This window comes from Ictidomys tridecemlineatus, chromosome 4 (assembly GCF_052094955.1).
Source record: "Ictidomys tridecemlineatus isolate mIctTri1 chromosome 4, mIctTri1.hap1, whole genome shotgun sequence".
Taxonomy (NCBI): domain Eukaryota; kingdom Metazoa; phylum Chordata; class Mammalia; order Rodentia; family Sciuridae; genus Ictidomys; species Ictidomys tridecemlineatus.
Genome location: NC_135480.1, coordinates 60,159,286 through 60,174,312, shown reverse-complemented (window position 1 = coordinate 60,174,312; position 15,027 = coordinate 60,159,286). Strand labels below are relative to the sequence as shown.

Genomic DNA, 15,027 nt, shown 5'->3' with positions numbered 1-15,027 from the left:
CCTAACCTAACACTTTTAGAAAACTTTTCCCAGAAGAAAGCTGTCTTGAGTTGTCTGTAATTATTTTTTTGGTCATCTTAAACCCTGACAAGTGCTGGCTAGGGCACAAGAATGTTTGGGTCAGGCACCAGGTCGGAGAACTTGGGGTTGCTTTTGAACAAGTGTGTGTTGATTCAGTTTCTCTGGGGATGTCTTGTTTCTTGGCATAGTCAACTTTAGAATATAAAGACCTGTGGCATGCGGGCCCCTAAAACTGGAAAACTAATCTTCAAAGTCTGTACACAGTTTTCAGTTGTCTCTAGACAAGATATTGTGTTGCCCAGTATTGGGCTAGACATGGGGGAGTATGAGAAAATATCAAAGACTTCTCTTGCCTAGTTGGTAAGATGGTAAAGCAAAGGTAAAGCAAAGAATAGAGATCTGACAAATGAACAACTAACATTGGTACAGGGCTTTACTATTTTTCAAAGAACTTTTCTGATTTTTTCAGATAAGAAAATTAATACTTAGGAGTAAACACTATAGAGGAAAGTTAGAATTCAAAGATTCACATCTGCCACCACTAAAATTCAGCATATATTTCAGTAATTGGAAAGTGGGGACAGAAGAAATCTTAGAGACCAGAAAATTATATCTTATTTTTTCTGATTTCCAGAACTTTTGGCTAGTTCACCTGGTTCAGTTTCTAGCAAATAGCTATTTGAAAGTGTTAAATGAGTGTTGAAATAAGTGTTTCAGCATGTAAAAACTGAACCAGAGGTTAGATACTTTTAATAGGAAGGTTATAGAAATAGAAGAGCAGGCAAATAGGAAGTCTAGAAGGAGTGTGCAGTCCTGTGGGAGATCAAGAAATAGACAATGGGAAAACAGAAGATGCCTGCCCAAAAGCCCATGTTACTGGACTGTGTGGTGGGGACTAGCTTTAGGGGTTGGCCATTTTCTTCTGAAAGGAAGCTTCTCGTGAGATCAAAGTTTGAAGAAAAGGATATTTAGAGGAAGAAGATAGAAGTAGAACACAGGAAGGAGTGGCTTTAGTGCCTTCCTGAGGAGAGATGACTAAAGATTTCTTCTTAGTCAGCAAATGATTAGGTTTCATATGTTTTCAGAGAAGGTCTTCTTTTGCTTTTCTTGCTCATTCTCGCTTATATTAGAAGTATAACATTAGTACAGGCTATCCCTATACTAGGGATTAAGTTTTTTTTTTTCTCTCTAGTGACTTTTATACTTTGTTTCTAAGTTCTAATGAGAAGGGACCTTTGCATAGTTTTTATCAGAGGGCTAGACACTAAAGAATTTAAGTGTTCTCTCTTTGCTTCCTGGCCCATGTTCTGAGCTCCTTCCCTCCACCACACTCTTATACCACGATGTTCTGCCTCACTTTGGGCCCAGAGTAACGGAGGAGGCCATCTATGGACTGAGACTGAAACCAATTTCATCTGCTACAAGCTATTGTTGAGGGCAGAACTGAGGAAAGTCATGGGAAGGCAGATTACAACTTGATTGGGATAGAACTGGCCAATCACTGCATAGACTTCCTTATGAGATAGATGTAAGTTATCTGTCCCAGCTGGTGCTGGTTAGTTTGGATGACTTCAGAACAGGATGATAGGAGTTCAGTGCAAACCAACTGCAAAGTTCATGAAGTCAAAGAAAACACTATGTGTGTGGTGTTTTATCAACAAGGATCAGGTGGAGTTGGGTTGGTTAACAAATGAAGAAAAAATAATAAGGATGATGGCAAGATAGGCTTTGAATATGGAAGGATTTAAAGAGATCATTAGAAAAATGAATAGGGCCCTTAAATATTAAACAGTCTCTTAATGAAGAAACAGTCTCTTAATCACAGAATGTAGTATTGTATGAACTCATCAGTTTTTAAATAATAATAATTATTTTTTAAGGTGGACACAATATCCTTATTTTATTTTTATGTGGTGCTGAGAATCAAACCCAGGGCCCACGCACGCCAAGCGAGTGCGCTACCACTTGAGCCACATCCCCAGCCCCTGAACACATCATTTGTTGGTATAAAAAATAGACATAACAACACCCCAAAATAACAACAACAAAAGAAGAATTTAAGACAAAGCTGTGAAGTTCTATCTTATACTATTTGGAAACCAGTACAAGCCAAATTCTTGTATTTGCCCTTAACAGAAAGAAAGGAACCCAGTAGAACAACCTCCCACCTCCAACAGCCTTGTGTTGTTGGCCTTAGTAAGAGTAGTGCTAAGAAGCCCTGTTACATAGGCTTCTTCACACCTCCCAACCATAGCCTTGAAACAGGACGTGGCATAGGAAGTTAGTATGGTTTCTAACTGAAGTGTGGTCCTGCTATTACTTTGCTGGTCAACCTAGGATAAAACACCTCATTTGATGCCTTAGTTTTTCTCTCCAGATGTAAAATGAGTAGTGGTCCTTGATGCCCTCCAAAACCTTTGTAATATCTTCCATTTGCGGTCAGTACAATAAGGATCCCAACATATTGTATGTCAGCAGCTTTTGCAAGATCGGTAAGAGCACTTTGACTTTCTAGTTTTATTTTTTTAATGAGAGAGAGAGGAGAGAGAGAGAGAGAGAGAGAGAGAGAGAGAGAGAGAGAATTTTTAATATTTATTTTTTAGTTCTCGGCGGACACAACATCTTGTTGGTATGTGGCGCTGAGGATCGAACCCGGGCCGCACGCATGCCAGGCGAGCGCGCTACAGCTTGAGCCACATCCCCAGCCCTAGTTTTTTAATATTTTAGGTTGTATAAGATGCTGTGCTTCTTGCCCTTGGGCTTTCTTTGCTTGAGTTGTTCTCCTTTCTGCTCCCAACATCTTAGCTCTGTTGTTTAGACTGTGTTATTCTCTATTACTCTGGTTTCTTGTCCTTTGCCATATTTCACTTTGTGTCTTTGTAATTCACATACTGTGTTCATTCTCTTAGTACTTTTTGTGAGCAAGGACTGTTCATCTCTGAATTTTTCATTCAGCAAATTCTTCTGGACATTCATTTGTTCATTTACAATTGTTTATTGAAGCCCAACTGTTGTGCTAGGAACTTAGCTAGGTACAAGGTATTGGCTAAAAGCCTGGAATCAGCTGTGAAGAAGATGGCCATGGTTCCTGCCACTGTGGAACTTAAATTTAGTGAAGATGACAGACATTAAGCAAAGAGATGATTATGATTGTGAAAAGTACAAATGAAAAATATAGGTTGTTTTAAAAAACATTTCATGTGGACTTAAGCCAGTTTGGGAAGGAGAGTAGGGATCAGGGAAGGTTCTGTTTAGAAAAACTATTAAACTTGAGATCAGCAGCACGAGTCAGAGTTTGCAGATTAAGAAAGAATGAAGGATGTGTTGACACATACCTCTAATCCCAGCTATTTGAGAGGGTGAGGCAGGAGGATCACAAATTTGAGGTCAGCCTGCCTAACTTAGCAAGATCTTGTCTCAAAATAAGAAAAACAAAAAAGGCTGGGAGTGGAGCACCCCTGGGTTCAATCACCAGGACTGCCTCCAGTGAAAAAAAATTTCATGCCTCCCCCCAATTTGGCTTTTATTGGTGCATTATAACCATCCATAATAATTGGGTTCATTTTGTATGTATGTATGTATTTATTTATTTATTTTTAGGTCCTGGGTATTGAACTCAGGAGCACTTGACCACTGAGCTACATCCCCAGCCCTATTTTGTATTTTATTTAGAGACAGGGTCTCACTGAATTGCTTAGGGCCTCACTAAATTGCTGAGGCTGTCTCTGAACTTGTGATCCTCCTGTCTCAGCCTTCCAAACTGCTGCCCAGCTTCATTTATATATTTTTAAAAACGTTTTATCAATTCTTTTTACTTATGTATAACATTAAAATACATTTTGATATAATCTGAAAAGCATGGAATATAATTTCCCTAAATCATCCCCAGCACTTCCCCCTTGCCCTTTGTTTGCTAGACCTCTAACTTGATCCTTTCTATTGTGACACTCAGAACATAGTATTTTAATTGCCTGTCTTTCTCACTGTAGTAATTGAACTCCAGAGAGCAAAGATAAAATCTGATTCATAATCTTTATGTCTGACTGCCCATCATAGGCCTGAAATATGAATCATGCTCAATACATGTTGTTTAAATGTTTTTATCATATGCTGACCAAAAATCTCTGACATGCAATTATGTGCTTTTGTGTAGTACAATTGATCTTTCTGAAATTTATTTATAGTTTTATAAGTAAATTCCCTCTGAATTCCTCTCTGGAGGTTGAGGAATCTAATCTTGCCTTTGTCTCTCTGGTTAGCCTGCCATCCTCCATCTTGTAGCTAGCTACCTAGTGGTTGATAGCTATCAGTCTGTGCATTGGTATACAAAGAACTCTTTGAAGAGTTCAAGGATTTTAGAAGTGGTATGTCAGGAAATAGAGATGAAGACCAAATATATGTTTTCTAATATCACAACTAAAAAATCATTCATTTTTTTAAGTTTTATCCCATGAGTGTGTGCCTTTTAGTATTCTGTGTAATGAAGTAGGAAGTACACATAAAGCACGTCTGCATGTATAAATTTGATTATCTCAAGGAAAAGCACTTGTGTGTTGAACTGTAAATTGAACTACCTCCTTTTTTTCAGGGAACAATTTTTACTTGAAAGAACAACTGGATAGCCACATTGTGATTATTCAAGCTTGTTAGATAATTTCTAGAAAGTTAATCAAATGAATATTTTCCCTAAGAAAAACAACTGATTTGTTGCCAGTGATAAACTCCAACTTGTAAGTGAAAATTAGATTTTGGAGAATTTATATCTGTCACTATGAGTTTGACAATTTCCCTGGACTGAAAGCTTTCCTGATTAAATAAGTGGTGTGGTGATATTAATAATTGTGATTATTTTGATACTATCTAAATAAAATATGTCAACATTTGGAAGCTCTGCATAACTTAGTGAACCAATAGTTTCCAAATGACTGGTAGGTACATCATGTTACAAAATCATGCTTATATAAAGATCCATTCAAAGTACAAGATAGACCAATGAATTTCAATGTTACAAAGTACAAAAAGTTTATTCATATAGTTTCAGATTTCACACTGCAACTAACCTGTAGTTAATGTAACCATGACTTCTTCTCAAGCTCACATGTAGGATCAAAGAAGAATAACCATAATTACCTGAAAAAGCTATTGAAATACTCTTGCCTTTTCCAACTACTTATTTGTTTTGATCTTCAGTCAAAACAATGCAGAGTAATAGAGTAAATGCAGAAGTGAGTATATAGACTATCTAGCTGACTTCTATTAAGCTGGATACTATAATGATTTATAAAAACATAAAACAATTTTATCCTCATTTTTTTCAGAAAAAGATTTTCTGAAAAAAATTCTTTTTTTTTTTAAAGGAAGGAGAGAGAGAGAGAGAGAGAGAGAGAGAGAGAGAGAGGAGAGAGAATTTTAATATTTTTTATTTTTTGGCGGACACAACATCATTGTTTGTATGTGGTGCTGAGGATCGAACCCGGGCCGCACGCATGCCAGGCGAGCATGCTACCGCTTGAGCCACATCCCCAGCCCAAAAAATTCTTATATATATATAAATGAATATGCACCAGGATTGATTCTAGGAACGCTCACTCACTGAGCCACAAACCCAGCCTTTTTTTTTTTTTTTTTTTTAAGATAGGGTCTCACTAGTTTGCTTACAGTCTTGTTAAATTGCTGAGGCTTCACAATGGAATATTACTCAGCATTAAAAGAGAATAAAATTATGGCATTTGCAGGTAAATGGATAGAGTTGGAGAATATCATGTTAAGCGAAGTAAGTCAATCTCCAAATACCAAAGGGCACATGTTCCCTCTGAGAAGTGGATGCTGATCCACAATGGGGAGGCAAGAGGCAAGGGAAAAATGGAGGAACTTTGGGAAAAGGAGGAGGGGATGGGTAAGGAGGGTGCATGGGGGCTGGAAAATGGTAGAATGAGATGGACATCATTACCTTAGGTACATATTTGACTGCACATATGGTATGATGCTACATCGGGTACAACCATAGAAATGTAAAATTGTGCTGCAGTTATGTACAATGAATCAAAATGCATTTTGCTGCCATACATACCTAATTAAAATAAATTAATTAATAATATAAACAAATAAAAAATTGCCGAGACTGGCTTTGAACCTATGATCTTCCTGCCTCAGCCTCCTGAGCTGCTGGAATTACAGGTATGTGCCATTGTACCTGGCAAAAATAATTATTTGTAAAATGTGTTATTTTATATTAGTTAGAGATTTATTATTCCAAGATCAATTAATAATATAAAAATTTCTGGGTTCATTTTTATTATGGTAAATATCAAATAATTCTTTGGGATTTAAAATCTTTAATTATATGAAGGAGTACTGACACCGAAAAGCTTAAAAACCTGGACCTATGTTATTCTTTTTGCCTAGAATGCTCCTTTTTTTTTTTTTCCAGGAGAAATTATACATATAATTGTGAAGTTAATTCTTGGATTATTCATTAAAAATATCAAAATTACAAGCTGGGCATTTGGCATATGCTTGTAATCCTAGTGACTCAGGAAGCTAAGGCATTAGGATCACAAGTTCAAAGCCAGCCTTGGCAATTTAGCGAGGCCCTCAGCAATTTAGTGAGACCCTTTCTCAAAATAAAAAATAAAAAGGGCTGGGGATATGGTTCAGTGGTAAAGCGCCTCTGGATTCAGTCCCCAGTACCAAAACAAAATATTTACTGAATATCTTATCAAGAACCTTAATTTTTTCTTGCTGCTGGGGAAGTGGTTGCAAACCACTTTTGTGAAGATCATATTCTAGTGGGGATTAGACAGTTGCTTTATAGTATAATAAATGTTACCAGTGATAGCACATAAATGTGTGGGAGTTCAGGCTAATGTCAGAGTCTTATACTTGCTCACTCAAAGGAGTGGTCACTTTGATTGATCTGAACCACCCATTTGATTCTTAGTGTGACAGGAAAAGTGGCTAAAGCAAAAGATGGGAACTGTTCACTCACTGCTCTGGGAGGAAAGGATTCTGTAAATGGATTGAATGTCAGCTTTGCATCAGTCCCTCATCTACATGTTTTAACAAATTCAGCTTTACTTAATGTTCACAAAAAACCTCATGCAACAGAATTTGCTAATGATAAATTGGAGGCTCAAAGAAGTTAAACAATTTGTTCAATATTATATGGTACGTAACTAATGAAGGTGGGATTTTGACTGTGTTCTGATTGTTAGTTCAGGGTTGGTTCTTTGAAGTAATAATTCATTGCTAAATGAGTGGATCTTCTAAGATATTTTCAGATGGCTGTAGGAAATCTTGATGGGCTGGAATATATAAGCAGTAGAAAAAGTCTCAGGAAGGAAGGGAGATGACTTAGGAAATGCTTGGTTGAAAGAGTTATTTGTGAATTTTGGCTGACATAGTTTTTCTGGTCATGGTTCTACAGCCATATGGGACATCAAGCTTTTGTACTCTCTCAACCTCAATCCCTTTAATCCTTTTCCATACCAGATGATGCCAGCAGCAAAGGTCACCTGTCTGATCAGGTTACGAACTAGAGCCTGCTGTTTGAAGCCCATACTTCTAGACCTATCATAGACCTTTGGGAAAGGCACTGGCTGACCCTGGGCCAGCGGTGTCCAACTTGGAGGCCCCCAGTCCTTGGAGCTTAGTAAACTATTTCCATTATTTTAAAAAGCCTGCTAAGAGCAGTGCTGTACCTCTTAGCTTGTGGATGGATACAGGCTAATGAAAAGTTTGGATTTCTTTCCTTTATGTTAGAATGTTGTCAACAAAACATGATTTAAGTGTGTTACCTATGATCTTCTGTTATAGGTTCCAACAAAATATGACCTATGGGCTAATTCCAGCCCACTGCCTGTATTTTTGTTAAAAAAAAAATTCATTAGAACACAATCTCATTCACTTATGTTTGTCTGCGGATGCTTTTTGTGCTATAATTTGGCAGCAGAGACTATATAGCCTACAAATCCTAAATTGTTTACAGTGTAGTCCTTTATAGAAAGAATTTGCTAGACCTCTAACTTGACTCTTTTTATTTATTTATTTATTTATTTTTTTAAATGTTTCATGTTTCTGTTTTTTTTTTTGTTTTTTTTTTTTAAAGAGAGAGTGAGAGAGGAGGGAGGGAGAGAGAGAGAGAGAGAGAGAGAGAGAGAGAGAGAGAGAGAGAGAGAGAGAGAGAGAGAATTTTTAATATTTATTTTTTAGTTCTCGGCGGACACAACATCTTTGTTGGTATGTGGTGCTGAGGATCAAACCCGGGCCGCACGCATGCCAGGCGAGCGCGCTACCACTTGAGCCACATCCCCAGCCCTTGACTCTTTTTATTGTGACACTCAGCACATAGTGTTTTAATTGCCTGTCTTTCCCACTGTAGTAATTGAACCCCAGAGAGCAAAGATAAAATCTGATTCATAATCTTTATGTCTGGCTGCCCAACATAGGCCTGAAATATGAATTATACTCATACATGTTGTTTAAATGTTTTATCATATGCTGACCAAAAATCTCTGACATGCAATTATATGTGCTTTTGTATAGTACAAAAATAGGGGCAAGAGAGGGAAAGAGTTAATATCGATTATGCTAATCTCAGTGTGCTTTATCTGTGAACTGGTTAGTTAATACTTTTTGTAATTTATTGGGTTGATAAATAGTTTTTCTGGAAGTGGGTTCCAAGAATGAAAGTATGATGCCAGGAATTCTTGTGGGTGAGGAAGTTGAGAAACAATACCTCAATCTTTGGCTGTATTCTACTTTCTCCTTCAGTAATCTCCATCCCACCCCCAATCCAACCTGGCAGGACAAGTAGAACTTAAGGTTACATAGAGATATTTCTTTTGTATGCTTATCTTATTCTTTTAATTTTATAAAACAATTTTGTGTTCTTACCAACATTATCATCTGGCTTCCAAAAGATGAAACTAACCCAAAGCTATTTGACTACTGTAGTAAAAAGGCCGTCAGGTTAAGTGCTGACATGGGAGTCAGCAGACCTCGGTTCTTGCTGTGGCTCTTGAGTGGTTTTTTTTGACTTTGGGCATATCATTTAACATCTGTGAGCCTCACTGTTCAACATATTTCAGTTGAGTCACATCTGTGATTCTTTAAAATTTAATATTTATACTTCTCCTTTATTTTGAAAAGGATTTGGACAACCAGCAAGAGATAGAGAGGTGACCTATTCTATCTTCACTGTCTCTAGCAAACAGATAAGTAAACAATTAAATGGATCATGGTGTTTTAGTGCCTTTTAAAGGGCTTAGTATCTTTATCTGTCCTTGCTTTCTTGTCCCGACAATATTCCTATTACCTGGGAAGTCAAAGTCTTTTTTCTTCTCCCTCTCCCTGCTTTATTTTGATATAGGGGATTGAATCCAGAAATACTCTATCACTCAGTGACATCTCCAGCACTTTTTATTTTTTATTTTGAGACAGGGTCTCACTAAGTGAGATCTAGAATTTGGGTTCCTCTTGCCTCAGCCTCCCAAGTTGCTAGGATTATAGGCGTGCGCCACCAAGACTGGCTCTTTCTTTTATCTTTTTTTTGGGTGATATATAAAGAACATTTTGCCTAGGAAGTAATAGTCAAGATCCAAGTCAAAAGGAAAGACAGATTTTAGCACCTAGGAATTGGAGGATATATACTAGAAACTTGAGTCAAAATGCCTTTTTTCAGGCCAGTTTCTTGATACAGACCTGAAACTCAGGAGGCTAAGACAGGTAGTTCAAGGGCAGCCTCAGCAACCTAGTGAGTTCCTCTCTGAAAATAAAAAATAAAAAGCTCAGTGGTAGATCAGTGGTAGAGTACTCCTGTACTACAAAAGAAAAAAATAAGTCTTTATTTCTTTTTTTTGAAAATTTATTAGTGTATTATAGTTATATATAATAGAAGAGAATTTCCTTTTTTTGAGTGATAAAATGTCAAGTTTATCTAATTTCACCATTGATATTAGAATCATATTTTTCTTTTACCTCTAAAATGAAAATTAAAAAAATAAGTCCTAATTACTGTTACTCAGCTTTTTGTCTCTAAAAACCTTTTTCTTTTAAAAAAATTTCAATTACTTTATTTTTTATTTGTTCTAATTAATTATACATGACAATAGAATGTATTTTGACACATTGTACACAAATGGAGCACAATTTCTCCTTCGTCTGGCTGAACATTGATGCACTCACACTGGTAATGTAATCATACATGTATATAGGGTAATAATGCACATTTCAATCCCGTTCTTTCACCTTCCCTCATTCCCCTCTGCACAATCCAAAGTTCCTTCATCCCCTTTCCCCCTCATTATGGATCAGCATCCACTTACCAAAGAAACATTTGGTAAGTTTTGGGTTTAGCTTATTTTGCTTAACATAATACTCTCTAGCTCCATCCATTTACCTGCAAATGCCATAATTTCATTCTTTTTATAATGAAAATACCGAGTAATATTTCATTGTGTATATATACCACATTTTCTTTAACCATTCATCTGTTTAAGGGCATCTAGATTGGTTCCATATCTTAGCTATTGTGAATTGTGCTGCTATAAACATTGATGTGGCTTTGTCACTGTAGTATGCTGATTTTTAAGCCCTTTGGGTATAAATCAAAGAGTGGGATAACTGGGTACCATGGCAGTTCCAGTCCAGGTTTTCTTAGGAATCTCCATACTGCTTTCTAGAGTAGTTGCCCCAATTTGTAGTTCCACCAGCAATGTATGAGTGAACCTTTTCCCCAACATCCTTGTCAACACTTATTGTTGCTTGAGTTCTTGATAATTGCCATTCTGACTGGAGTGAGATGAAATCTTTGAGTAGTTTTGATTTACATTTCTCTAATCACTAGATATGATGAACATTTTTATATGTTTGTTGATCAATTGTATTTCTCTTCTGTGATGAGTCTGTTTAGTTCCTTAGTCCATTTATTGATTGGGTTATTTGTCAGTTTTTTGAGTTCTTTATATATCCTGGAGATTAGTGCTATATCTGAGGTGCATGTTGTAAACATTTTCTCCCATTCTGTAGGCTCTCTCTTCATATTATTGTTTCTTTTGCTGAGGAGAAGCTTTTTAGTTTGAGTCCATTCCATTTTTTATTTTACTTCTTGTATCTAAAAGCCTTTTTCAAAAAAAGAACTCGAGGCCTGGAGAAGAGAAGTGACCTCTATGTTCACATGGTGGAGCTAAGTCTAGATTGGAGCCTCTTTTTTGCTGTGTGTATCTATTATGGTACATGTTTTCCAGAGTTATAAGAGGTGTCATGGAAAGAGCTAAGGGGGCCTCTGCCCTTATGCTGGTTTTACTGCTGCATGCTATGTGGTGGTAGGCAGAGGAAACTGCTTTCCAGACCTCCAAAGCTGTTGTATCAGATGAGCTTGGGATTTTTAGATATCTAGTAGATAACTTGCTGGATGTAACTATCTATGAGAAGGCACAAGGTATGAGAGATTTTACTAATTGGCCTGCAGCTAGCATTTTATGTACAGCAATGACAAACAGGAAAAGTATGCATTATTCATATATAGGGACTAATTGGCTGTTGTTTTATTTCTGGAAAGATTGTATTAATTTATATTTGTTTATTTGACTGATTTAAAAATGGTATCTCACTGTCTCCCAAACTAACAAGTGAATTACAACTCTGGACAGAGAACATGATGGGAATGTGACCTTTGAATCACCTCTTTAAAAGCCCCCTGTTCCGCTGGGGATATAGCTCAGTTGGTAGAGTGCTTGCCTCACATGCACAAAGTCCTGTGTTCTATCCTGAGCGTGACAATGGAAAAAAAAAAGTCCCCTGTTCTCCTTGATGGGCAGAATCACAGTCTCTGGGGCAGGAGTTCCCTGTGTTTCTCCTTTGCTAGCAAAGCAATAAAACTTCTTTTTCCTTTTTTTAAAAATCATATCTCAGTGGAATATGTATTTCTTTGATTACTAGTGAGTCTATTTTTTTTTTCTTGTGTTCACTGGTTATTTGTATTTTCTCTAATTTGTGACTTAGCTTTTCATGTTTTTGTCTAGATTCCAGTGTACTCATAGTCCTATGTTAGACTTAACTTCCAGGAAGCTGTTAGGATGATAAAGCACCATCCCTGTGTCAGAAAGCTCAGCACATTTTCCAGGAGACAGTTAAAAGGCTAGATGATATGCTTCTGTCACTGTATACATGGTTGGTTATAAACTTTTGTGAGGAGTCAGATACTAGAAGCTAAGGATGCTGACAAAGGTGGGTGATAGATGCTGAGTGGCAGCTCTGAGTAATGTTGTCTCTTGCTTTTCCTGTACAGAGTTCTGCCGGATTGACAAGCCCCTGTGTCACAGTGAGGATGAGAAGCTCAGCTTTGAGGCAGTCCGCAATATCCACAAGCTGATGGATGATGATGCCAATGGGGATGTGGATGTGGAAGAAAGTGATGAGGTGAGATTTCTCACCCTGCCATGACTCTCTTCTCTTCCTGTGTCAAAATATCCCTGAAAACTTTCTAGACAGAATCTTCCCTATGAAGAGGTGTTCTCTGCGTTTTTTTTTTCCCCCCTCTAGGAATTCATTCTCATCAGGAGAGGTGGCTTTCAGCATAGCAATCCTTCAGGAGCCAGCCTGGCAGAATGCAGGCTTTATATCTGTGTCTATACCTGGGTGGGTTCCCACCTGCCCACTGGCTAGATGGGCTGATCTTTGCAGTTTCCCTGGATTCTTAATGTAATCCTGATATACATAAAGGCCATCTGTACTTAGCTTTGTGTTGGCATGCAGAAAAGAAGGCCAAATAGTCATATTCTGTCATCTGGGAATTTATATATATTTGGGAAGACATAAATCTTAGAAGGTCATTCTAAATTTCAAGTTGTAATTGTTGGGAACCAATTAAGAGTTTCAGGTAATAAGAACTAGAGGAATCTCTAAATGGAATAAACTTTATTATTGTTTTTCTTTAACTTTTTATTTATTTAATAAACTCTGTTATTGTTTCACCTTTTGGCATTACTATGGCTCCAACTCAATAGAGCCCAAAGTATAAGGTTGTTATATATGAAAATATTTAATAAAAGTTTCTTGATTTCATGCACTAGTGAAGTTACCCTGTTATGCCATATCTTTAAGAGAGAAAATGTACATTATGAGGGAGGAGATAAGATGTCTGAACTCCCTGAGATTTTAGTCTACCTTTGAGTTTTGAATTCAATTTTGGATCTCACATCATCAGAAGGATTTAGAATAGTAAAAGACTGGCAGAGAGGAGTAACATGATGATGAAGAATATAGAAAGTATGAAATAAAAAAACATTCAACTTAGTTCAGTAATGTCAATTGTGTCTATTATGTATGTGCCTTTCACTGTGCTATGTATGGAGATGGGACAATAAATAAGACAGACACATTCTGTCCTCATATAATTTACAGCCTAGTGAAGACACTTTAGCCTGGAGAAGAGAAGATTGAGGTAATGTAATTTCTATCTTTAAATACATAAGAAGTAGGAAAAAGTCAGATTTTTTTTTTTTTTTTGTATCAACAAAGATGTAGAGGTAGTAAGAAACATGGTGGTTTTTTTCGGTTAGAAAAATTATGGTAGAAAACTACCAAAGAGTTGGAAAGTGAGGCCCAGGAAACCAGGCAGAGATATGTGTACCTGTACTTGAGATATATGTGGATTATTAAGCAAGGATAAAAATCATGATCAAAGTGTCTGATTTTTTTTATCATATTTAGAACTGACCTTCAAAGGATTAAAATTTCATTGATCTATGTTGAGAATAGAGCCAAGTTCCTGGTAGGGAAGGAGATTTACAGATGTTCTGATTACTGTCCTAGGGCATTGCCCCAGGACTGGGGAATGGAATGCATAACAGTTAAGAATGTGATGTAATCCAAGATCTACATATTCTTGGATATCTTTGTAATCCACTCCTCCTTTTTTTTTTCCAGTCCTGCTGAATTGCTTTGTCAATGAGGAAAGGAATAAAATGTTCTTTTTAGAGGAATGTTACCACAACAAAAAACTCATCAGCACAAACTGTCCCAAAATAACACAAAAGCTGTCACCCCGCTCTTCTCTGCATCAGTCAGGAGCTGTTCTTTTTCAGCATAGCTTCTGTATTGCCTTGGCTTTTCCTGTTCTCCCTCCAAGGCTAAGGCCTCTTGTAGTTAGAGGCTCCTGAAAATCTGGGGTTTCACAATCAATCACAAGCTGCATCCTTGAGAGAGAAAATAAAATGTGGGTGCTTAACTCAGTCTAAACATATGAGACAGTATTGGAATTCAGGATCTAACTAGACTAGTTGGATAGATAACTCAGGGCTTAGAATGTCAGGTAATGGATGATGAGGCATCATGGATGAAACGCTGTTGTGCTGGCCATGTTGTGCTGGTTGATGTTGGTAAATTTCTCAGAAAATATAAAAGGAACTGAAGGATTTACCTCAGTGCTATAGCTTTTAAAATTTTAGCCATTTTTGAATTAAATCATTTTTTTATGGATTAATGTGACCAGAACATTAGTTTTCTTTATATGAATTAAAACATGTCTTCAGGGGCTCTTACACTATTACCTCAGCACCTAGATTCCTATATGTATTGTTCTTGCTTCTTGCAGTTCACCTCCTCTCCACCCCCCCTCCCCCGATTGGCACTAGGGATAGAATCCAAGGATACTTTACCATTGAGCCATATCCCCAGCCCTTTTTATTTTTTATTTTAATACAGGGCCTTATTAAGTTGTTGAGACCTTGCTTCAAACTGGTGATTCTCCTGCCTTAGCCTCCCTAGTCGCTAGGATTATAGGTGTGCGCTTCTGCACCCTCTTCTGTCTGTTCTTTGATTTATTCTCATTAGCTAATTGATATATTAACTCTACTGTAAACTGTAAGATTAGATTTACAGTAAACTCAGCCAGGCATTTTATAAAATATACATAATCATTTTGGTAGGGGGCAGCTACTTTGGCTGTTCAGTTGCTATTTTTTTTTCTTTTGGATAGTGGAGGCTGTGTATTATGGGCCCTTC

At 37.1% G+C, this 15,027-nt stretch overlaps 1 protein-coding gene across 6 annotated transcripts in view; it reads left to right on the top strand.

The window, feature by feature from the left end:
• The window catches only part of Stim1 (stromal interaction molecule 1), a 214,119-nt gene that overhangs the window by 107,637 nt on the left and 91,455 nt on the right, over nucleotides 1-15,027 (top strand). For all 6 annotated transcript variants that reach the window (XM_013357672.4, XM_005323132.4, XM_040284868.2 and 3 more), the window contains exon 2: nucleotides 12,311-12,441. In XM_013357672.4, coding sequence (XP_013213126.1) covers nucleotides 12,311-12,441 — 131 coding nt within the window. The remainder of the gene's footprint in view (nucleotides 1-12,310; nucleotides 12,442-15,027) is intronic.